Genomic DNA, 25,908 nt, shown 5'->3' with positions numbered 1-25,908 from the left:
GTGGGAGTGAGTGAGTGGATACGGGGGGAGGGAGTGAGTGGATACGGGGGTGAGTGAGTGGATATGGGCGGGAGTGAGTGGATACGGGGAGGCAGTCAGTGGATACAGGGGGTAGGGAGTGGATACGGGAGGAGTGAGTGGATACGGGGGGAGGGTGTGAGTGGATACGGGAGAGGTGGAGTGAGTGGATACGGGGGGAGGGGAGTGAGTGGATACGGGAGAGAGGGAGTGAGTGGATACGGGGGGAGGGAGTGAGTGGATATGGGGAAGGAGCGAGTGGATACGGGAGAGAGGGAGTGAGTGGATACAGGGGGAGGTAGTGAGTGGATACGGGAGAGGGGGTGTAAGTGGATACGGGGGGGGAGGGGAGTGAGTGGATACGGGGGAGGGAGTGAGTGGATACGGGGGAGGGAGTGAGTGGATACGGGGGGGAGGGAGTGAGTGGATACGGTGGGGGGGGAGTGATTGGATAGGGAGGGAGTGAGTGGATACGGGAGAGAGGGAGTGAGTGGATACGGGGGAGGTAGTGAGTGGATACGGGGGGAGGGAGTGAGTGGATACGGGGAGGGAGTGTGTGGATATGGGGGGAGGAGTGAGTGGATACGGGGGTGGGAGAGAGTGTATACGGGGGAGGGAGCGAGTGGATACGGGGGGAGGGGGTGAGTGGGTACGGGGGGAGGGAGTGAGTGGATACGGGGGGAGTGAATGAATACTGGGGGGAGGGAGCGAGTGGATACGGGGAGGGAGCGAGTGGATACGGGAGAGGGGGTGAGTGGATACGGGGGAGGGAGTGAGTGGATACGGGGGAGGGAGTGAGTGGATACGGGGGAGGGAGTGAGTGGATACGGGGGGAGGGAGTGAGTGTATACGGGGGAGGGGAGTGAGTGTATACGGGGGAGGGAGTGAGTGGATACGGGGGAGGGAGTGTGTGGATACGGGGGGAGGAGTGAGTGGATACGGGGGGAGTGAATGTATACTGGGGGAGGGAGTGAGTGGATACAGGGAGAGGGAGCGGATATGGGGGGAATGAGAGTGAGTGGATACGGGAGGAGAGTGAGTGGATACGGGGGAGGGAGTGAGTGGATACGGGGGGAGGGAGTGAGTGGATATGGGGGGAGGAGTGGATATGGAGGGAGGGAGTGAGTGGATACGGGGAGGGGGCGAGTGAGTGCATACCGGCGGGGAGTTAGTGGATACGGGGGGAGGGAGTGAGTGGATACGGGGGGAGGAGTGGATATGGAGGGAGGGAGTGAGTGGATACGGGGAGGGGGCGAGTGAGTGGATACGGGGGGAGGAGTGGATATGGAGGGAGGGAGTGAGTGGATACGGGGAGGGGGCGAGTGAGTGGATACCGGGGGGAGTGAGTGGATACCGGTGGGGAGTGAGTGGATACAGGAGGGGAGTGAGTGGATCCATGGGGGAAGTGAGTGGATACAGGGAGAGGGAGTGAGTGGATCCGGCGGGGAGGGAGTCAGTTTATACGTGGTGGTGGGAGTGAGTGGATACGGGGGGGAGTGAGTGCGTACGGAGGGGTGGGAGTGAGTGGATAGGGGGGGAGTGAGTGCGTACGGAGGGGGAGTGAGTGAGTGGATACAGGGTGGAGGGGGGAGTGAGTGGATACGGGGTGGGGGGAGTGAGTGGATACGGTGGGGGGAGCTGGGGAGTGAGTGATGAGTCGGTGGATATTCGCCAAAGAGAAGGAACTGGTGGATGTTGAGTCTGAGATTGATGTGTAGAAAGCCTGGGTCACATTGAGATCCAAAAAGACGAGGTGATGGGCGCCTTGAAAAATATTACGGTGGATATGTCCCCAGGGCCTGATGGGATCTACCCCAGAATACTCAAGGAGGCTAGAGAGGAAATTGCTGAGGCCTTGACAGAAATCTTTGGATCCTCATTGTCTTCAGGTGATGTCCCGGAGGACATGGAGAATAGCCAATGTTGTTCCTTTGTTTAAGAAGGGTAGCAAGGATAATCCAGGGAACTACAGGCAAGTGAGCCTTGCGTCAGTGGTCGGGAAATTACTGGAGAGAATGCTTCGAGACAAGATCTACTCCCATTTGGAATCAAATGGACCTATTAGCAAGAAGCAGCACAGTTTTGTGAAGGGGAGGTCGTGTCTCACTAACTTGAAGCACACACGGGGAGGATGTGCAGACTCCACACAGACAGTGACCCAAGTCAAAATCCAAGGATGTGGAGGCTTTAGAGAGGGTGCAGAAGAGATTTACCAGGATGTTGCCTGGTATGGACGGCATTAGCTATGAGGAGCGGTTGAATAAACTCGGTTTGTTCTCACTGGAACGACGGAGGTTGATAGAGGTTTGCAAAATCATGAGGGGCATAGACAGAGTGGATAGTCAAGAGACTTTTTCCCAGGGTAGAGGGGTCAATTACTAGGGGGCATAGGTTTAAGGTGCGAGGGGCAAGGTTTGGAGGGGATGTACTAGGCACGTCTTTTACACAGAGGCTAGTGGGCGCCTGGAACTCGCTGCCGGAGGAGGTGGTGGAAGCAGGGACGATAGTGACAGTTAAGGGGCTTCTTGACAAATACATGAATAGGATGGGAATAGAGGGATATGGGCCCAGGAAGTGTAAAAGATTTTAGTTTAGACGGGCAGCATGGTCGGCACAGGCTTGGAGAGCCGAAGGGCCTGTTCCTGTTTGTTCTTTGTTGATACGGGGGGGGGGAGTCAGTGGATGGGGTGAGGTGAGTGAGTGGGGGGGGGGGGGGGGGGGGGGGTAGGTGAGTGAGTGGGGGGAAGGTGAGTGAGTGGGGGCGGCAGTGAGTGGAGGGGGGTAGGTGAGTGAGTGGAGGGGGGAGGTGAGTGAGTGGAGGGGGGTAGGTGAGTGAGTGGAGGGGGAGGTGAGTGGATACGGGGGGTAGGTGAATGAGTGAAAACTTGCAGGAGATGTGTTGGTGGCTGAGTAATGAGTAGAAAATGGGGCGGTAGGAGTGGGAATGGGGGTAGGTGTGTGAGTGGAAACTGGGAGTGGGTGGGAGGATGGCTGTTTTCTAATTACCGTACCGAACATTACTCTGCGGAGGGAATCTTTACAGAGAGTGGGTGTGTCCTCGTCGTCTCGTTGGGGATTGTATTTCTGTTGCTTTTGCCGTTTTGTGTTTGTAAATATTTCAAAATGCCTTCAATAAAATGTTTATCAAAAAATGGAACTTGGTGCAGTTGGTGGAGGGAATGAAGGCAGACTTTAAGAGTTGGGATTGTCATTGGCGGGTCAGGTCCAGGCTGTAAAGATGACGGTGTTGCCGAAGTTTTTGTTTGTGTTCCAGAATCTCCCGGTAATTATGCCTAATTCCTTTATCAGGTAGATTAATCGGATGATCTTGAGGTTTGTGTGGGAGGGGAAGGCTCTGCGGGTTGGAAGGGTGTTCTTGGAGAGGAATCGCCAGGGTGGCGGCTGTGTTGCCGAGCTTGTTGAACCACTGGGCAGCAAATATTGGTTAGGAAATGGGAGGTGGGGGAGGGTTTGGGGGCGGATGGAGGCAGCTTCGTAAGGAAGGGGACCAGCTTGAGGGCACTGTTTTTGCTGCCCCTTCCCTTCTCATTGGTTCGGTACTCCCATGAGTCCGGTGATGATACCAGCACTGAGGCTTTGGAACCAGTGTCGGCAGCACTTTGGATTGGAAAGGATGTCTCTGTGGGCGCCGGTTTGCGATAATAATGGGTTTGTGCCGGCAGGGTTGGATGCCAGGTTCCGGGGGTGGCGACGGGTGGGGATAGAATATTTTGGGGGTTTGTTTGTTGGAGAAAGGTTTGCATACCTCGAGGAGCTGGAGGAGACGTACCAGTTACCAAAGAGGAACGGGTTCATGTATCTGCAGGTTTGGGACTTCCATGAGGAAGGAGGTGCTGTAGGATTAGCTTCTGCCCGAGGATAAAGTAGGGAGGGCAGGGCTGTGGACATAAATGATGATAAATCATCTTTTTTATTGTCACAAGTAGGCTTACATAAACACTGCAATGAAGTCACTGTGTCGCCACACTCCGCCGCCTGTTTGGGTACAGAGGGAGAATTCAGAATTCTCAGCTGGTATGGGAATTGAACCCACGCTGCTGGCCTTGTTCTGCATCACAAACCAGCTGCCTTGTCCACTGAGCTAAACCAGCCCCTTATGTATGGGGAGTTGATGAAAACGGGGTATGGAGTGAAGCTCTGCGGAGGGTGAATGCGTACTCGTCATGTGCAAGACTCGGCGTCATCCAATTTAAGGTTGTGCACAGAGCCTACATGATGGTGTACAGGATGAGTTGATCTCTTTCCCCCCCCCCCCCCCACCTTTCCTCCATCCTTGGAAAGAACCATGTGCATATGTTTTGGGCATGTGTCCGAGGTTGAGGGGGTTTCAGAAGGGATTTTCAATGTCAAAGATGATCTGTTATCTGAGTTGGTCTAACATCGATTGCAACTGGATGCAGTGAGACTCGAATCAGGCTTCCGACACAGGAGATGGTCCAACACTGTTTTATTGAACTTGCTTGTTGCTGTACATAATCTGCTGTGGGTTGACATTCTATTAATCTAAACTGATAATCTCAAACTGGCTTGACCAGACTAGCTCTCTGTCACATGGAGAAGGTGCTCATGGCCTTGTGCACTCTAACTATCTCTGTAGCTGTATCCAGTGAGAAGAGGCAGAGTCTTAATGCCTCGTGTGTTTTATAGTGGTAGTGTCCTGTCTGGTGATTGGTTGTTCTGTGTCATATGTGTTCATTGGTTATCCTGTGTGTCAATCACTGCCTGTCTGCATCTCATTATATCCATGAGTGGATATTATGACATCTCCTTTGTTGAAATAAATTTTGGATTGTGGCTGTATATATACATGTGTGACTATGTATAAGTGGTGAGTGAATGAACATATTTATATGGAAGGTGTCTATCATGCACGGTAGCATGGTGGTTAGCATAAATGCTTCACAGCTCCAGGGTCCCAGGTTCGATTCCCGGCTGGGTCACTATCTGTGCGGAGTCTGCACGTCCTCCCCGTGTGTGCGTGGGTTTCCTCCGGGTGCTCCGGTTTCCTCCCACAGTCCAAAGATGTGCGGGTTAGGTGGATTGGCCATGCTAAATTGCCCGTAGTGTCCTAAAAAGTAAGGTTAAAGGGGGGGGTTGTTGGGTTACAGGTATAGGGTGGATACGTGGGTTTGAGTAGGGTGATCATTGCTCGGCACAACATCGAGGGCCGAAGGGCCTGTTCTGTGCTGTACTGTTCTATCTTCTATGTTCTATGCAGATACAGAGCAAACTGAACAAAATTTACAGGATTCAAGTCTATAGATTCAGTCTTTGTGGTGGGCGATGAATTCTTGTCGATCGCCTCAGAGGTGGAGGGGGGGACGCCGGCACCTGGACAGGCGGGATTGCTGCCAGATCGGTAGCCATGTGGTGCGAGATGTCCTGAGGCGGCATGATGACATGCAGAGAAGTGTGGTCAGGTGGTGGGCAGGCAGCTTTGCACAGCGCCCTCCTGTTGCGCCGAAGAATGGAGCCATCAGCCATTTGAACAGCGAAAGACCTGGGGGCAGCTTGTCTGACGACAACAGCTGGGGCTGACTAGCTTCCCTCAGGCAACTGGACGCGAACAACGTCTTCCATCTTCTAGAGACAACGCAGGCAGATCAGTGGCATGAGCATCATACGCGATCTTCTGCTGGTCCCTGGATTGCTGCACTTTCTGCAGCACCGTGAGGTGGTCAAGGTCTTGAACATGGATGGCTGGAACAGTCGTCCTCAGGTTGCGGTTCATGAGCAGCTGCGCCGGAGACAAAGCAGTCGACAGAGGGGGTTGCCCTGTATGCCAACAGTGCCAAGTTAAAATCAGAGGCTGAGTCTGAGGCCTTGGAAAGCAGCCGCTTGACAATATGGTCCCCTTTCTCGGCCTTCCCGTTTAATTGCGGGTAATGGGGACTGGATGTGATATGATCGTGCAAAGTCGGACCACTCTTGGCTGTAGAAACATGGACCGTTGTCACTCATTACTGTGAGTGGTATCCCGTGCCTTGCAAACGTTTCTTTGCAGGCTTTGATGACGGACTTCGATGTGAGGTCCGACAGTTTCACCACTTCCGCGTAGCTGGAGAAGTAGCCGATTAAAAGCACGTAATCACGCCCATTGGCGTGAAAGAGGTCTATCCCCACCTTGGACCACGGAAGGTCACAATCTCATGCTGTTGCAGTGTTTCCTTAGGCTGGGATGGTTGGAATTTCTGGCATGTTGTGCAGTTGAGGATCATGTTGGCAATGTCCTGGCTGATGCCAGGCCAGTAAACTGCCTGCCGAGCTCTACGTCGACATTTCTCTACTCCAAGGTGACCCTTATGGATCTGTCTGAGCACCATGGTTTGCATGCTTTGGGGAATGATGATTCTATCCAGTTTCAGAAGATCCCCTCAACAACCGTTAACTCGTCCTTAACGTTGAAGAACTGGGGGCACTGCCCCTTTTGCCAGCCATGGGCGAGGTGTTCCATCACACGCTGCAGTAGAGGGTCTTTGGCAGTTTCTTCATGTATTTTGATAACTCGTTCATCAGTGGCTGGAAGGTTGCTGGCATACACCTGTACCTGTGCCTCAATGTGGTGAATGAAGTCGCCCTGTTCACACATCGTGGCGATGGATCGGGATAGGGCATCCGCGATGATCAGCTCCTTACCCGGTGTGTAGACGAGTTTGGAGTCATCGGCGGAGACGAAGAAGAATTCGCTGCAGCCGAGGTGTCATATTTAAATCCTTCTGGATTATGTGGCCTAAGGGCCTGTGGTCTGTTTCCACCGTGAACATTGGCAAACCGTACACGTAGTCATGAAACTTGACTATTCCTGTCAGGAGACCCAAGCACTCCTTTTAGATCTGGGCATACCGTTGTTCGGTCGGAGTCATGGCCCTGGATGCGTATGCCACTGGAGCCCAGGACGAGGAGTCGTCTCGCTGGAGGAGCACCACCTCAATGCCATCCTGGCTTGCGTCTGTGGATATCTTGGTATCCTTGGTTGCGTCAAAGAATGCCAGTACTGGGGCTGTGGTGAGCTTCGTCTTCAGCTCCAGTCACTCCGCTTGATGTGCGGGATGCCACTGGAACACTGTGGACTTTTTTGTGAGATACCGGAGGGCTGTGGTGTGGGATGCCATGTTAGAAATGAATTTTCCGAGAAAATTTACCATCCCAAGGAAACGGAGGACTGCCTTTTTGATCTCTGGGGTCTTCATGGCATTGATTGCCAGTGGTGTGCTGTCATCACCGTCAACCAGTATCGCATCCAATTCAAATTGGACACTGGTGCGTCTGCACTCGAGGTGCAGAGGGCTTCACCTCAAGGTGGAAGCTGTTTGTCGATTTCATTAAGGGGTATTGTGTTGTTTGCGGGGGGGGGGTTCTTTTTAATCCTTATTTGGGTGGGTGTGGGGTTAAAACACAGGAAAGGGGGGGGGGCGGGTGCCGGGGTAGCAATGGGGTGAGTGGGGGGGTGTTTGTTGGGGGGCGTGTAGTGAGGGACACGCCCTGTTCCTGTTACCGCAGTTGGCTTGTGTATTTCTTGGTTATGTATATATTGGAAATACCTTCAATAAAATTTTTGTTTTTTAAAAACCCGGTTCACATTATGTGTTGCAGTCTCAGACAATCATTTAACAGTTTTCAGATTGAAAATGGTGCTAACTTGTGTTGGATCCTTTGAGGCAGACTGATGGTTCGCTGAATTGAATCTGAGGTTAAAGATGCTGTATGCTTGGGGAGGGGGGAGGCGGTCACGTGATGTGAGCATGTGAATGACTCTGTTTTCACAAACTCCGACTCTGCTCATCGTGTAATCCGCCTTTTAGCTGTTTGCTTTTATGTCTTGTCTTGGCATACATAGTTTTTACTATGTCCTGACATTTGTTGGTCAACGTTTATTGAATCAAGACATAATGCTCAGACCCTCATTGATTTGCGGCGGCTGGAAGTAGTTGGGTTGGGGCCTTCTCATTTGTGGCACAACTGTTTTTGGGATGCTTCCCTCCCTGATGGTGCGGTGTGTTCCAACTCCTGGCGGTTGTCAGCCAAGTGTCTCGGCTCTGCGGTGCAGGTTGTCAAGGCCCAATCTGAAGAATTGTGAGGTGTTTTTATGGAGGTATTGGAGATGCCTCCATGGAGGACGCATAGTTGGCCGTCTGGGTTCAGGTGAGAAGGTATGTTCGAAGCAATGACGTTTCGAGCTTAGATTGTTGGAATCCTTGGAAGATTGTGAAGTGTGCTCACCATCTTTGATCTTGCTTTATTCTTGATTCTTCATGTGCCAATGGAGTGGCGAAGTCACTGCCTGATAACTGCCTGGCACCTCAATTGTTATCTTGGACTTTGCGTCCTGGCAAATGTTGTTGTCTGTTGATTTTAAAAAAAATCATTTTATTGCCCATTCCTTGTTGCCCTTCAGATGGTGGTGGTGAGTTGCTTTCTAGAACCGCTGCAGTCCTTGAGGTGTAGGTACACCCACTGTGCAGTTAGGGAGTTCCAGGATGTTGCCCCAGCGACAGTGAAGGAACGGCAAAATATTTCCAAGTCAGGGTGGTCAGTGACTTGAGGGGAACCTCCAGGTGGTGGGGTTCCCACATATCTGCTACTCTTGTCCTTCTAGATAGTTGAGGTTGTGGGCTTGGGAGGTGTTGTCCAAGGAACCTTGGTGAGTTACTGCAATGCATCTTGTAGATCGTACACACTGCTGCCACTGTTGTTGATGGTGGAGGGTTTGAATATTTGTGGAAGGGTCTGCTTTGTCCTGGATGGTGTTGAGTTTCTTGAGTGTTGGAGCTGCACTCATCCAGGTGGAGAATATTCCATTACACTCCTGACTTGTGCCTTGTAGGTGGTGGACAGGCTTTGGGGGGTCAGGAGGTGAGTTACTCACTGTAGGATTCTGAGTCTTTGACCTGCCCTGGTAACCACAATATTAATGTGACTACTCCAGTTCAATTTCTGATCAACGGTAACCACCCAGGATGTTAATTGTGGGGGATTCTTTTTTTCATTCATGGGACGTGGATGTTGCAGGCTGTACCAGCATTTATTGCCCGTCCCTAATTGCCCTTGATGGGACAGTTAAGAGTCAACCACATTGCTGTGGGTCTGGAGTCGCATGTAGGCCAAGTAAGGACCACAGATTTACTTCCCTAAAGGAAATTAGTGAACCAGATGGGTTTTTACAACAATCGACAATGGTTTCATGGACATCTTTACACTGTTAATTCCAGATTTTTATTGAATTCAAATTTCACCATCTGCAGTGCCAGGATTTGAACCCAGGTCCCCAGAGCATTACTCTGGGTCTCTGGTTAACTAGTCCAGTGACAATACCACTACCCACTGCCTCCCTTCATTCAGCGGTACTAATGTCATTGAATTGATTGGTTAGATCCTCTCCTTTAGGAGATGGTCATTGCCTGGCACTTGTGTGGCATGAATGTAACTTGTCACTTGTCAACCCAAGCCTGAATATTGTCCAGGTCTTGCTGCATTTGGACATGGACTGCTTCATTATCTGAGGAGTCGCGAATTGTGCTGAACATTGTGCAGTCATCCGCAAACTTCCCCACTTCTGACCTTACGAAGGGAGGTCATTGATGAAACAGCTGAAGATGTTTGGGTCTCAGACGCTACCCTAAGGAACTCCTGCAGTAATATCCTGGAGCTGAGATGATTGACCTTCAACCACAACAACCATCTTCCTTTGCGCCAGGTATGACTCCAACCAGCGGAGAGTTTTCCCCCTGATTCCCACTGACTCCAGTTTAGCTAGGGCTCCTTGATGCCATACTCAGTCAAATGCTGCCTTAGTGTCAAGGGCAGTCACTCTCACCTCACCTCTAATATTCAGCTCTTTTGTCTATGTTTGAACCAAGGCTGCAATGAGATCAGGAGCGGAGTGACCCTGGCGGAACCCAAACTGAGTGTCTGTGAGCAGGTTATTGTTGAGTAAATGCCGCTTGATAGCACTGTCGATGACTCCTTCCATCAATGTGCTGATGATGGAGAGTAGACTGATAAGGTGGTAATTGGCTGGGTTGGATTTGTCCTGTTTTTTGTGTACAGGACACACCTGGGCAATTTTCCACATTGCCGGGTAGATGCCAGTGTTGTCGTTGTACGGAAACAGCTTGGCATGTTGTCAATTTCTTTTTTTTAAATAAATTTAGAGTACCCAATTATGTTTTCCAATTAAGGGGCAATTTAGGGTGGCCGATCCACCTATCCTGCACATCTTTTGCGTTGTGGGGGTGAAACCCACACAGACACGGGGAGAATGTGCAAACTCCACACGGACAGTGACCCAGGGCCGGGATTCGAACCCGTGTCCTCAGCACCGTGAGGCAGCAATGCTAACCACTGTGCCACCGTGCTGCCCATGTTGTCAATTTCTTTACTTGCAGAGAAGTGAATAATTTGGGTGTGACGTCCTGCACCGCTGGTTGTTCTGATTTAATACATTTATATCACGATAGGCTGAATGTTGAATTCATAATTTGTGCAAAATATCTTTATCCTCGTGTATCCTGGGGAGGGAAGGCAAGCAGAACCAGAGTGGGAGGAGAGATGGAGAGTTTGGGTTGGTAGAGTCAGTTCTGTCTTCGCCATGTTTGAAGGCTCCCAGTGAGAGCCAATCTCTTTTTTTGTTTAGCGCCCTTCCCTTTTCAGGCCCAGGCAGACTGTGTGTCATCCTGTTCATGACTGGGATTTGTTTGGCTATAGTTGATGCTTGGTGCTGCCTGGTCAGCTCCTTGTCAATTTGTAGTAATTTTACAGCTATCTGTTCTGACCTGGGCCTGGGGAAGAGTTTAATTTGCGCTGTGAGTTAGTCGATTTCCCCTTTAGTTCTGGGATTCTCGGGATATTGTTTTCTTCCTTCTGTCATTTTGTTTTGAAGCTATTCGTATGATGTGAATTTTTGATGTTGCAATTCTCCTGTTTAGGTGCAGCCTTGTATCCGTGAATGAAATACGTTGGGGATTTTGTCCCTGATTTACCCGGTCTTATTTGTTCCCATTCTTGCGATGACTACTGTTTTACTCTGTACCTGTAGTGCATTGATACCTCTGGCTTGCGTTCCGCCTCTTGTTTGTTTTGAGACCATTTTTGTAAAAATGGACAATTCCATATAAAAGATCTTGAAGAGTCGGGGAGCACTGACCAATATTTATTCCTCCATCAACATCACAAAAATGAATGATCTGGTCTATTTTACGTTGCTTCTTGTGTAAATTTGCTGTGGGCATATTGGCTGCCTCGGTTCCTACATTGCAATGTACTTTATTGACTGTAAAGCACTTTTGAGGCATCTGGTGGTCATGAAAAGTGCTATACAAAGGCAAATCTTTCTCTATTCTTTTCTTTGTGATGTGAAATAACCACTCTCGGCATTTCTTTAGTTTTAAGCAGTAGGTGGTGCTGTTATCTACGTTGTGAAAGCCCTATCCACTTGTGTGATAGTTGGAACGTTGTTAAAAACAACTGGAATGCTGACAGATGGCATTTTGCCATTAATAGCAATGCAAATTCCAATTGTTTTCCTAGTTTTTCTACTTTTGTGACTGACTAAGTATACTTCAGTATGAAAGTCGATTAATTTAAAAATGTTAAATTAAAATTCGTAATTAACAAAAAAAATCATAATTGCTAAATAGCATCAAGGGACAAAAAAGTGTGCATTTTGAGAGTTTTACCAGCATTACTAATGTTTAGCTCTATATATCAGGGGTGGGCAAACCTTTAGGCTAGAGGGACACAGGATATGGAAATTGTTTGGGGGATAAATGCTCAGGAAAAGAACACTTAGAATGAAGATAATCTTTTTCCAATAAACCTGAAACCGCTTTATGATAATTATGCTGTCATAATGATGCATTACATACAATAAGGAAACCAAGGGTTTCTTTTTTATTAGTTAATGGGAATAATGCAGTCAGTCACCCCTCTTCACTATGGTAGCAAAGTCTGGGGTAATATGTTCTCTGTCCACAGATGCATTCAAAATTTTCTGTTTTAGTTCACATGTCCAGCATGTTTTTGTTTTTTCCCTTGCCAATATAAATGGACTTTATTGAGATTTGCAATGGTGTTGCAAGCACCAACAAAGGAAAAGAGAAATTATGGAGACACTAAGAAGCATTTCAGAGGCAGTTACCACATTCTGTGGGGAGTACAGTTATCAGAATCCTCTATCTCTCATTCCTGGAGCTAGGACTTAATAATCCCTCGGCACATTTTAAAGTAGGTGCTGCCAACTCCATTTGAAATCTGTTCCACAAGCTGTCAGGGAATATGTTCCTAATTTAAAATTTTCGCAAAACATACAACCCTAACTTTGCATGTTCTTCACTTCTGATTACCTTCATCATCCTTCTTCTGAAAATCTAAACCTGAACTGCACCTCTGGCAGAAACAGAAGATGCTTTCTCAACTCTTATTTTCAGAAGTGCAAGAACAATAATCACCTGAGATGCATGTTTTGAAATGTTAACCAAGATTACTTGTGGGGACATCCAGCTATATTTTATCTTGAGACTCATTGCAGGTAGCAGCATTTATGCTTCAATATTTCAATCCCTTGTTCACCAGCAGAATTGTGGATCAGATTTTTGTTGGCTCTACAATCTGCGATCCTCTGCCTTTTTTGCCAATTACCTTATATTATGTCCTCTGATGGCATGAGGGTCAGTAACCAGAAATAGTTTCCCTTTATTCACCTGATCGATGCACTTCATGATTTGAACACCTCTATTAAAACTACTCTTAATTTCTCTGTTCCAATGACAGCAACCCCAGCTTTTCTGATTCCGCCCCCACCTCCCTAATTCCTGGTACCATTGTAAATATGGCCAATGTTTGATATGTATGTATATCTTATTTGCAAATGTATTTTAAAAAGTTGATCTGAAACCTTTTTGTTCTAATTAACTGTTTCTTTCAATTGTAATTCTCTTGTATATTGCAGATCAAAAATAAAGAAAAATGACCACCCCAAATAAAACTCCACCTGGAGAAGATCCAAAGCAACTGGAAAGAACTGGTACAGTGCGAGAGATCGGCTCACAGGCTGTTTGGTCCCTATCCTCTTGTAAACCAGGTACCTCTGTAGTTTGGTTGTGGTCTTTAGAAAACCACTTAGCTTTTCATTTGCCTTTGTCCCAATTAGTTCCAGTCCAACTCAGATGTAGAATGAAGAAAGAACTATTCATCATCATTATTATCTAGGCAAAAACAACCAAATTGTACAGGAATTCATTAATAACAAGTTAAATAAATAACCAATTAATTTGTTTTCAGTAACTAGCATTAAATAGCGATATTTCATAATCTGAATAGTAACGTGCATGTTCTTTACCGATGGGACAACTGACTTCCAACATCAGGCATGACATCAGCTTACAAACTACAAATGAGACCTTTATTATATTTTGTGGGTATTATTTTGCACTCTTTTATTTTCTGGCATGTTGCAAAGGGAGTATAGTGTCGACATATATATATATATATATATAATTCCCTGACTGTTTTATATATACATACAAAAAAAAACCAATGGGTATATATTTTCACTTACTCACAAAGTATTGCAGCAGGCACAATTTATTTTCCCCAAAATAAACATAGCCAAGATGCTATACCTGGCAATTGAAATTGATGTTAATACACATGGTTAGCGCTTTTACTTTGCTGAAGCAACTGCTTTTTCAATTGTGGCGGTTTTAAATGGTGGGGGAGTGTAAAACAGTTTGGACATAAATTGACTGTGAAAATGTAATTAAATAAAGTTTTTTACAAGCTTGCCTCTGTTGTGGGAACATTTACAAAATATACAGATATATCAAGTCAAGAATCAAAGTTAAAAGATACTGCTGCGAAAGTTCAAAGTGTAACATGTGGCTTCTTCTTGTAGGCAGACATCAGTTGAACATATTGAAACATTTGACTCCATTAAATAAAATATGCGACAAACTGAGGTACTTTAATTGCTTTAACAGGCTTTGGGGTGGATCAGTTACGTGATGATAACTTGGAAACCTATTGGCAATCAGATGGATCTCAGCCTCATCTCGTTAACATTCAGTTCAGGTATGAGGAGAATGTAATAGATGCTGGGTAAAAGCTTGACAATTCATTTAAATACTGTTAGACTAAAATTCTTGTACATCTCTCTTGTAAGTTGGGCCTGTTGTACATCATCGTGAAAGGAAGCTAATATTTGACAGTAGCTGCTTTGGTGGTCAAGGAAATGACTGCCAGTTGCTCTATGTACTCCAATGGAGACAACTCTCATTTAAATGGTGCATTTAAATTATTCATGCAGTGCAAGGACTAGTGTTCGTTGTTCACACAAGTGCATGCCGTACAAATTGGTTACAGACTATGAATTAATGAAAATGCAGCAATGTAAATAATAGAGAACATCAGGGAAAATATGGCTATTAGAAAATGAAATAAAAATTGGAAACCTAATTATGTAAACACGATCGTGAAAAATAGCCATCCATAACAGAGATTTAACATCCAACCCTATCACCATTTAAATTTTAAGAGTTCAAAGCATGGCAAAACCTCCTTTGGCTTGACAGGAGAGGGTGTGGATGGCATAGAAGCACAGTCGATAGGATTGCTGCCTCTCAGCATCAGGGACCTGGGTTTGATTCTGACCTTGGGTGACTGTATGGCGTTTGTATTCCCCCTGTGTCTGCGTGGGTTTCCTTCAGGGGTTTCGGTTTCCCCCACAGTCCAAGGATGTGCAGGTTAGGTGGCTTGACCATTCTAAATTATCCCTTTGTGTCCAATGGTTAGGTGGAGTTATTGGGTTATGGAGATAGTGTGGGTCATAGGCCTAGGTGGGGTGCTCTTTCAGAGGGTCGGTGCAGACTCTGGGCCAAACAGCCTCCTTCGGTACTGTAGGGATTTTATGATTCTATGTACAATCAAATCACGCTGGGAATGCAATGTTTAAAACCAGTTTGACCAATCTTTTCATGTGAGAGACCGATGAGTACATTTCAGAAAGAAAAGGTTTGATGCAACAGTATATGTGAATTAAAAAACAAAAGTGAGGTATGAAGAAAAGAAGCAACTTGCTGAACAAAAAAAAGCAAATAAACGACCAAGCATTAAATTGATCATTTTTTTTTTAAAAAGGTTGTCAGGGTGCTTATTCTCTCTTGCACACTTATTCCCTCACACTCACACTGACTCAGACTCTCTCACACTCACACTGACTCACACACACACACTCTCTGTGAGTGGGTATTGGTGTGTGGAGGTAAGGCGAGTGAGAATGCTGGGACTGGGAGTGAGCCGGACACATACGGTCTCTCTAGTTTGCCCCTCCAACCCAGCAATCTTTCTCTCATCCCGTCTCCATTCTCCCCCTGCTTGGGTCTCTCTCTCTCGGCCGCCCCCAACCCCTCTCCCTGGGTAGCGCCTCTCTCCTTCCCCCACACCCTGGCAGGAACCTTCCCCACTCCGCCTCCGTTCAGGCCCGAGGCTGACGGAACCACACTGATCGTTGCTTCTGCAATCAGGGATTAGGTTCCTGTTCCACCTTTGCTGCTCAGTAACAAACACATGAGTGAAACGACTTGTGATTGGAGCAGTAACTTCTTGCAGAATTTCCAAATCACTAGTATTTTGAACACAAGGTCCAGAGATCAAAATAGCAAGTCACAGGGGCTGGGGGTTGGACAGGTCTTGTTTAAAATGCTGAAATTAATTGACACTGGAAGAGGGGAATGTCTCTTTTGACTGGGGAATACAGCACTGGAAAACATTTAAAAAAATATAAATTTAGAATACGCAATTCATTTTTTCTAATTAAGGGGCAACTTAGCGTGGCCAATCCACCTACCCTGCACATCTTTGGATTGTGGGGGTGAGACCCACGCAAAGACGGGGAGAACGTGCAAACTCCACACAGACGGTGACCCAGAGCGGGATCGAACCTGGGACCTCGGTGCCGTGAGGCAGCAGTGCTATCCACTGCGCCACCATGCTGCCCCAGCACAGGAAAACATAATCTTATATTTCGAACCACTCTGGATAAAAACATGTGTTAAATTGATTGTCCAGGACACATTAAATGCCAGATCACCTCAAATATTTAAAAATGTGATTTAATCTGGTGTTAAAAAATAAAGATATTGAGGGACATGAAGGAAAAGCAGCGACCAGCGAATGAAAAGGTCAATCCTCCATGACAAACATGGAACAATGTCTTGTCAAAGCCTCCAATGCCATCCCTCATCCTAACAACTGTCTGAGGCTGAACCTTGTTCATTTAACCCTGAGGTGAGCATCCAATCACAAAAAACGCCTAGTTGCACCTTTGTATCGTCAAACACCTCGATGCAGCTTAACTGCTGTTGTAAACCTCATCTACCTTTTGTTACTTTTAGACTTGACAATTCCAATTGCTCTCTTGGCCGGCTTCCTCTCTTCTATCCTACATAGGCCTAAACTCATCCAAAACTCCTGCCCGTATCCTACTCACACCAAATTCCATTCAACAATCACTCCTGTGCTTGCTGACCTAGATTGACTCCCAGTAAAGCCAAAACCTCAATTTGAAAATTTGCACCATCCTTTAAAATTCATCCATGGCCTCACCGCTCCCTATCACTAACTTTCTTCAGCCCGCTGCATACCTCCAATTTTGACCCTTTGTGCATCCTTGATTTTAATTGATTTACCATTGGCTGCCTTGGCTCCAAACTCTAGAATTTCCCCCCTGAATCTCAATGCCTCACTCCCAGTGTCTTCCTTCAGGACACTCCTCTTTGATCAACTTTTGTCCCCCTGTCTCACACTATCTTAAATTGCTTGATAAATTTTGTTTAATAATTCTCTTGTGGAGCACCATTGGACATTTTACTAAGTTTTTTTAAAAATTTAGATTAGCCAATTATTTTTTCCAATTAAGGGGCAATTTAGCGTGGCCAATCCACCTACTCTGCACATTTTTGGGTTGTGGGGGCGAAACCCACGCAGACACGGGGAGAACGTGCAAACTCCACATGGACAGTGACCCAGAGCCGGGATCGAACCTGGGACCTCAGCGCCGTGAGGCAGTTGTGCTAACCACTAGGCCACCGTGCTGCCCGGACATTTTACTAAGTTAAAGTCACTTTGTAGATGCAAGTTATGTTGGACTCATTGGATGCTCCCTGTTCCTAATGAGCCAAAAGGAAATGCAGAGACCCAGCTCCTTACTCTCTTATGCCAAACAATTTCTTGTGACTGTGAACCCTTGTGATTTTAAAACATCCTATGAGAAAATGAACGCTAAAGATTAAACCAAGCAATCATTTCTGAACATTACGATAGAGTAATTGGTTTAATGTTATCTTCTGAAATCTCACATTGATACTTTAATTTTTTTGTGTGTTCAAAACAATTATTATGGCAGCTTATTTTAAGATGTGTCATTAATCAAATATTTAATCTCCCTTAATAAAGGTAAAATATTTTGGCTTTAGTTCAGAGCAGCAATTAACCATTACATGCAAGTTGTGGGGCAGCTACCTTTCAATTTCAGTTTCCAGTATTTATTTTATGGGCATGTTCAGAGCATTGATGCAGTAACAATAAAAAGCTTTTGAGCTTCACGGTGCGGTAATGTTACAGCTGATTTAGTTGCAATGTCAGGAGTGGCTCCGTTGATAACACTTATTTCTTCTGAGTCAGAAGGTTGTGAATTCCAGTCCCACCCCAGAGACTTGAGCACAAAAGTCTCGGCTGACACTCCTGTCAACAATTCAGAATTTTAGATGAGTTGCTAGATCGATGCTCTCTATCTGCCCCCTCAGATATATTTTAAAAATCTCATGACACTATTTTGAAGAAGAACAGGAGAATTATCCCTAGTGTCCTAGCCAATGTTATCCTTCAATCAGCATCACTAAAAACAGATTATCTGTTCATTATTATATTGCTAATTGTAGAAGCTTGCTTCTCCCAGAAGTCTACTTTTCCTCATGTTCCTTGATACCCTGAGTGACCAAAGACCTGTCTGCCTCAGCCTTGAATACATTCAATAACGGAGCATCCACAACCTTGTGGGGTAGAAAATTCCAAAGATCTTGCACCCTTTTATGTAATAAATATTTCTCCTTTATCTGAGATCTAAATTGGGACCCCTTATTCTGAGATTTTGACACCCAGATTGAGATTTCCCAACCAGACTAAGCATCCTCTCAGGGTTTACCTGCGAAAACCCTCATGAATGTTCTATGTTTCAATTACATGACTTCTCGTTCTTCTAAATTCTGTGGAATAAAGGCCTCACCTTAATCTCTGATCATAAAACAATCCTCTCATTCAAAACATTTTTTTTCCTTCTCAAGCTTTTTAAAAAGCTTTGGAGGCAGGCCACCAGGTCCAGGACACTTGGCAACTTTTAGTCACATTAATTTATTCAGTACCGTTTTGCCAATACTAACATATTTATGTTCCTAATTCTCACTAGACCCTTGGTTTTCCAGTATTGTCAGAGTTGCTTTGCACTTTATCATGTTAAGACCGAAACAAAGTATTTGCTTAATGTTTGTACAATTTTCTTCTTCTAAATTATACTTTATCGTGTCCCTAAAGGGCAGCACGGTAACATTGTGGATAGCACAATCGCTTCACAGCTCCAGGGTCCCAGGTTCGATTCCGGCTTGGGTCACTGTCTGTGCAGAGTCTGCACATCCTCCCCGTGTGTGCGTGGGTTTCCTCCGGGTGCTCCGGTTTCCTCCCACAGTCCAAAGATGTGCAGGTTAGGTGGATTGGCCATGATAAATTGCCCATAGAGTCCAAAATTGCCCTTACTGTTGGGTGGGGTTACTGGGTTATGGGGATAGGGTGGAGTTGTTGACCTTGGGTAGGGTGCTCTTTCCAAAAGCCGGTGCAGACTCGATGGGCTGAATGGCCTCCTTCTGCACTGTAAATTCTATGAAACATTCCTAATGTGCCTTTGTTTACTTTTGCAAATCTCTTCCTTTTCACATGCGTATAGAAGCATATTCAGTAGGCTGCAAGTTCCATGCAGGACCCCTCAGCCCTCACACGGCAGCCCAGCATTCTTTCCTTTTTCCTCCAACCCTCCGAGCGTTGGTCCAGCATTCAATTCTGCTTTAGGAAGGAAATATTGAATATTGGCTGTGAAAGAAATGCACTGTAGATTTACCAGAATTATACCTGGACTCCCACGGTTTAGATTACACATGCTAGTGTTGTATTAATTGAATTTCAGAAGGTTACGGTATGCTTCCATTGCCGTTTTCAAGATATATAAGGAGAACTTGCTCATGGGCTCAATAAGTCGAAGTCAAGTACAAACCAGGGAAGTTGCGCTGCACTAAAAACATAAATGCTGGAAATATTCAGTAAGTCATGTAGCATCTGTGGAGAGAAATGCATTTAACATTTCTGCTTGTCAACCTGAATGTTAACTCTGTTTCTCTCACCAAAGAGATGCATGGCCTGCTGAGTGTTTCCATCATTTTCTGTTTTCGTTTGGCTCGCTCATTAAACTGGTGTTGGGCTAATTTTAGTATTTTACATTTTTCGAAGAGTAAGATATGCTCATAAGCATGAGCAACCAATCTGATGGAGAGAACCACATGTAGAAAGCCCAAACTTTAAAAGAACACTAAGATTGTAACAATAGGAATGTGCACGGTTACAGGGATAAGGCAGGAGAGTGGAACTAGGTAGAATGCTCGTAGACTCAATGGGCCAAATGGCTGCCTCCTGCACTGTTTAAAAACAAAAAAAATCTGTTATTCTGTGAATATTCATGTATATATATTAAAGCACTAAATGATATAGCCTAAATTTTCCTTTGTAGCAATGTAGTTGCAATATATATATTTTGGCAGTTTTCAAAGTGTCAGTTTACATTACGAAAGTTTTCCATGATTGACTGCTAGTTAAGAAACTCATAAAGTCAGCAATATCATTCATTATTTGTGTCTGGTTTTGCAATGCATTGGGTACAGGAAATTACGGTGGACCACCCAGTTTCTAAAATTTTACAGCACAACAATAATGTTTCTAATCTTTTCAAATACTTATCCATGTAGATAAATGCAGTCCCCAAAATGGTAATCGACACATACATTACCTTCATTCAGTTGTAGCTAGTATAAGGAATGTTCAATTCTACCTATGTAGAAAGTCAGACAAGTGGATGTGCCATAAATTGGTGTTTATTTGACTGGCCTTTTTGGGATGGGGAGGGCACAGAAACCTTGAATTAGATTTTATTTGAAAGTGTAAGTGACCATGTGAAGGTGAGAGAGAGGGAAGAGTTTGTATCTAATCAAGTGATATATTTCATAATATATACCTGTAGAAATGGAGGGGCTATTAAAAAAAGAGTACGGTTCTTCCAGTGTCTTAGTGGGAAGTGCCTCCTGGTGAAATTGTACCACATAAATCATACCGGTCCAATATTTGAATGTCCATTTTGTGCTGAATTGACTGATCCCAGTCAAAGTGGCATCAAGGATGCTACTTACAGTTGTCTACTGTGGCTTAGGCTAAGTGGGTGGAGGTTGTGTGGGTGTGTGTGTGTGGGAGGGGTTGCAGAATGGTGGATGTTGTGGTGGGGATGTGGATTTGGCCAGGCTTCTACTCTGGATTGCTTTCTCAATCCTGGTGGGAAGTATAAGTGTGTGGTTGTTTGATTGAGGACAGGCTTCAGATTTGCCTCGAGGCCCCACACATTCAATCACTCTCTAGCAGATACTAGAAATTTTCACATGAAGTTATGGTACATATATTTTTATTTTAATAGGTTTCAGTTTACAGCCATGCCATGTATTTCCCATGCCTCAGTTACTGCGATTAACTTGTTTTTTTTTTATAGACGGAAAACAACTGTGAAAACCTTGTGTATTTATGCAGACTACAAATCTGATGAAAGCTACACTCCAAGCAAGGTCTCTGTCAGAGTGGGAAATAACTTTCATGACCTTAAAGAAATGCGGGTATGAATTTACCACCACTTTCTTCATAACAGTTGTCTTCATAGTAAAGTTTTCCCTTGATGTAGAGCACCAGTGATATCCAAGCCTTTTGTTTTCATGATTTGCATAGGTGCATACCATGGAATCTTATGGAGCATATTTCTCAGGTTTTCTGATTTGGGAATTACCACTGCAACATAGTACATGTTGCATGCTGGTAGTTACCTTGTTGGCATGTTAACTTAGTGTAACGCATTACAGTGCTATTTATTTTGGTTAAAGTCACAAGGACTTTTTAATGTGACTCATTTGTTGTGATATTTTTCAAAATAAGCTTTAACTCGGGGTGATGCAGAGACTGCACACAAATTAATGATGCAGCAAAATCTTTATTTTAAAAAAAATAAATTTAAAGTACCCGATTATTTTTTTTCCAATTGAGGAGCAGTTTAGTGTGGCCAATCCATCTACCCTGCACATCTTTGGGTTGTGGGGATGAGACCCACGCAGACACAGGGAGAATGTGCAAATTCCACATGGACAGTGACCCGGGGCTGGGAAACGCTATGTTCTGAGATAAATAATTTATAGTCTTCTGTTGCAATTTACTATCAAAATTATCTTAGTGTAGTGTTTTTATTCTTTCATGGGATATGGGCATTGTTGTCAAACACTAGTTGCTCACAGCTAATTGCTTTTGAAGGTGGTAGTGAGCGGCGCCTTGAATTATTGCAATCCCACGTGGTGTAAGTTCACCTGCAGAGCTGTTAGAAAGGGAGTTGCTAAGGGTTCTGAGTTGGCAATGAGGAAGGAGCAGGGACATATTTCCAAGTCAGGATGGCATATGATTTGAGGAGACTTCAAGTTGATGGTGTTCCCATGTTCCTGGTGCCCTTATGCTTCTCAGCAGTGTAAAACATGGATTGGGAAAGTTCTGTCGAAGAAGCCTTGGTGAATTGCTGCAGTGTATCTTGTAGATGGTACATCTGCAGCTCCTGCATTCCATTATAATATAATAATCTTTATTAGCGTCGCATGTAGGTTTACATCAACACTGCAATGAAGTTAGTGCGAAAATCCCCTAGTTGCCACATAACGGCACCTGTTCAGGCACACTGAGGGAGATTTCAGAATGTCCAATTCACCAACAAGCACGTCTTTCGGGAATTGTGGGAGGAAACCGGAGTGTCCGGAGGAAACAGACGCAGACATGGGGAGAACGTGCAGACTCCACACAGACAGTGACCCAAGCCGAGTTTGAATTGTGAGCTTCAAACTGCTCTAGCAGTCACAGTGTTTATGTGACTGCTCCAGTTAAGGTTCTGGTCAATGGTGCGCCCCCCAGGATCTTGATGCTGGAGAACTGAGGATTCAGCAATGCTAATCTTGTTGAATGTTGGGGGTGCATGACTAGTGGTTCGATTCTCTTGTTAGAAATCGTCATTACCTGACACTTCTGTGGCACAAATGTTAAGTTAAGTGTCACTTATCATCTCAAGCCTGAATGTTGTCCAAATCTTAATTATTGGAAGAGTTACAAATAGAACTAAATTATTGTAACTTATGCAATTGGAAGGGCCCTTCCTGTTGGTTTCCTTATTTCCTTTTTCTTTTACTTTGCGGTTATCATTTTGATCCATGCATTTAATGGCCACCTACCTTTAAGTCGAGCAGAGGAAGTGAGGAACTCAAAAGTTGTACCCCTCTTCCCCCGCTGTGTTTTTCTGACTTGTATGTCTGTAGTGGGTTTAGTATTAGATAATAGTTAACCAGTTGTATTTGCTGCATAGTTAATTATCATTATTATTAATAAAAAGGTAGTTGTGCTTAAATTTACAAACCTGGTGACCATAGTTATCGGGCAGCCAAAGGCCAGAGACTTTGGGTATTTTCTAAGAATTATCATAGATTATCATAGAATTTACAGTGCAGAAGGAGGCCATTCGGCCCATCGAGTCTGCACTGGCTCTTGGAACGAGCACCCTACCCAAGGTCAACACCTCCACCCTATCCCCATAACCCAGTAACCCCACCCAACACTAAGGGCAATTTTGGACACTAAGGGCAATTTATCATGACCAATCCACCTAACCTGCACATCTTTGGACTGTGGGAGGAAACCGGAGCACCCGGAGGAAACCCACGCACACACGGGGAGGATGTGCAGACTCCGCACAGACAGTGACCCAAGCCGGAATCGAACCTGGGACCCTGGAGCTGTGAAGCAATTGTGCTATTCACAATGCTACCGTGCTGCCCTTGTTAATTAACATTACTTGTTAATTTCAATTGTGTTGCAACTCCAGGTCATTTGGGGCTAGAATTGACCGCGCACCAGCCCAGGGGTCCTAATACAATAAACAGTGGACATTCCCACTCCTGAACTTTTGATAGAGGGAAGATGATTGAAACAGCTGAAGGTGGTTGGGCCTAAATCACTGCCCTCAGTACCTGCCGCAGTGATGTCCTGGAGCTGAGATGATTGACCTCCAACAACCATGTTCTTACTTTTTGTCTGCAAATGTTTCTCTCAAAAATGTATGTGCAGTATCCACCAGACATTTTGTTTTGTCAGACAACATGTCAAACTCGCTTTTGATGAAAAACTATCTTAAAAGGGTGACATTCATGAGTTGGAATTCAAAATTGATAAATACCTACCAATCTCAAATTAACTGACTTCAGCCTGTGTTTAATTCACAATTTACATTTTGTGAATTTAAAGTAAGGTAGCTGTACCTTAACAATCACTGTACATTACCTGATATAAAGCCTATTTCCTTATCGTATCAAATGTGTCAATGTGACTTGCAGCAATGATTTGCATTTTTATGGCACCTTTAATGTAAAAACAGAAGTCCAAAGGTTTGTCATAGAAATATAATCATACAAAAATAAATGGCTGGTCAGGCGCTTTAGCAGGATTAACAAAAAAGCCAAAGTGATAGTTTTAGAAGAGCCTTAAAGAATGAGAGTGCGGTGGAAAGACAGATTTAGGGGGGGTGTTTACAGAATATGGCCGAGATTTCTGAAGGTGTGACATCTGACACTGGGCTGAAGGTATTTGGGGATCCACAAAAGGCCAGAGATGGAGGAACACTCAATGGTTTTAGGGCAGGAGGAAATTATTGAAATAGGGAAGGGCAATGCCATGAAAGGATTGAAAAACGAGAATGAAAATTAACAAGGAGGCTCGTGGACCAGAAGTAGGTCAGTGAACAGAAAAGAAATAGATGGAATTTAACCCTGGAAAGTGTGATGTGATACATTTCGGAAGGAGTAATGTGACCAGGAAGTATTCAATGAATGGCCTGAGACAGGGAAGTTCCGAGGAACAAAGGGACCTTGGTGTGTTTGTCTATAGATCTCTGAAAGCTGAAGGGCAGGTTAATAGGGTGGTGAAAAAGGCATATGGGCCACTTGCCTTTATCAGTCGAGGCATACGTTACAAAGCAGGTAGGTTATGTTTGATTGTATAGAACTTTGGTAAGGCCACAGCAGGAGTACTGTGTGTAATTCTGGTCACCACATTATAGCAAGGATGTCATTGCACTGGAGGGTGCAGGGGCGATTCACCAGGATGTTGCCTGGGATGGGACATTTAAGTTATGAAGAGAGGTTGGATAGGCTTGGATTCTTTTCGCTGGAGCAGATCAGACTGATGGGCGATTTGATCGAGATGTACAAGATTATGAGGGGCATGGACAGGGCAGATAGGGGGCAGCTGTTCCCCTCAATTGAAGGTTCGGTTATGAGGGGACACAAGTTCAAGGTGAGGGACAGGAGGTTTAGGGGGGATTTGAGGGAAAACTTTTTTACCCAGAGGGTGGTGACAGTCTGGAATACACTGCCTGGGAGGGTAGTAGATGCGGTTTGCCTCACATCCTTAAAAGGAACTTGGATGAGCACTTGGCACGTCATAACATTTAAGGCTATGGGCCCAGTGCTGGCGAATGGAATTAGGTAGGCAGACCAGGTGCCATTCATGCATTAGTGCAGACTCGATGGGCCGAAGGGTCTCTTCTGCACTGTTCTGTGATTCAGTGTGAGCAGACCAGACTTGGTGCAGATTAGGATATGGGGGACAGAACTTTTGGTTAAGCTGAAGTTTGTGGAAGATTGGAGGACAGATGACCAAGGCATGGATAAGAGTTATAGGAGCAGATGTGACACGGCAAAGAGTGATGTGACTCACATTATAGAGGATCAGATGGCAGGAAAATCGGGCCAGAAGCTCAAGCTGTGCGTAAATAGGATGCCAAGATAGCAAACAAACTGGTTCAACTTGTAGGTCGTTTGTGGTGGGTGTCAAATAGTTAGTCTTATAAATCTTTGAAGGAGGTTGTGGCTTATCCAAGGCACCATTAGAGTGCAAGAGTTAGTCAAGGGGGGCAGCCCAGTGGCACAGTGGTTAGCACTGCTGCCTCACGACATCAAGGTCCCAGATTCGATCCTGGCCCTGGGTCACTGTCTGTGTAGAGTTTGAACATTCTCCCCGTGTTTGCGTGGGTCTGGCCCCCACAACCCAAAAATGTGCAGGATAGCTGGATTGGCCACGTTAAATTGCCCCTTAATTGGAAAAAATGAATTGAGTACTCTTAAAAAAAATTTTTTTTTTTTAAAGTTAGTCAAGGGGCTAAGTGAGGTGGTGATGAAGTAGAGTTGGGACATGTCACTGTATGTACTCCCTAGGTAACTGTGCAGTGGAACAAACCCACAGAAGTTAGCAACTATTTGTTATAATTCTTCGCCACAGTGTAAAATTAAAATTCCATGTGTGTTTCGTGTGATTATATTTAAAATTGGTAATATAACAAATTAACAGCTTCCTTATGAATTAATTTAATGTATATTAATGTTATCTTTATCCACTAGGTGTCACTGTTGTACAGAAGTTCTTTCCGGTATATTCACAATATACAAA

General features: G+C 45.2%; 1 protein-coding gene across 2 annotated transcripts in view; it reads left to right on the top strand.

Annotated features, from left to right (window-relative positions):
* The window catches only part of anapc10 (anaphase promoting complex subunit 10), a 47,745-nt gene that overhangs the window by 1,137 nt on the left and 20,700 nt on the right, over positions 1-25,908 (top strand). Inside the window, exons 1-4 of one of the 2 annotated variants that reach the window (XM_038791924.1) lie at positions 9,711-9,733; positions 12,986-13,117; positions 14,016-14,106; positions 20,885-21,005. In XM_038791924.1, coding sequence (XP_038647852.1) covers positions 13,003-13,117; positions 14,016-14,106; positions 20,885-21,005 — 327 coding nt within the window. In that variant the 5' untranslated portion in view covers positions 9,711-9,733; positions 12,986-13,002. Of the gene's footprint in view, positions 1-9,710; positions 9,734-12,985; positions 13,118-14,015; positions 14,107-20,884; positions 21,006-25,908 lie in introns of those variants that run through there. The other variant, XM_038791923.1, reaches the window with a different exon arrangement.

The sequence above is a fragment of the Scyliorhinus canicula genome, chromosome 3 (assembly GCF_902713615.1).
Source record: "Scyliorhinus canicula chromosome 3, sScyCan1.1, whole genome shotgun sequence".
NCBI classification, from domain to species: domain Eukaryota; kingdom Metazoa; phylum Chordata; class Chondrichthyes; order Carcharhiniformes; family Scyliorhinidae; genus Scyliorhinus; species Scyliorhinus canicula.
The sequence above is the reverse complement of the archived record's forward strand: the minus strand, read 5'-3'. Positions and strand labels throughout refer to the sequence as shown.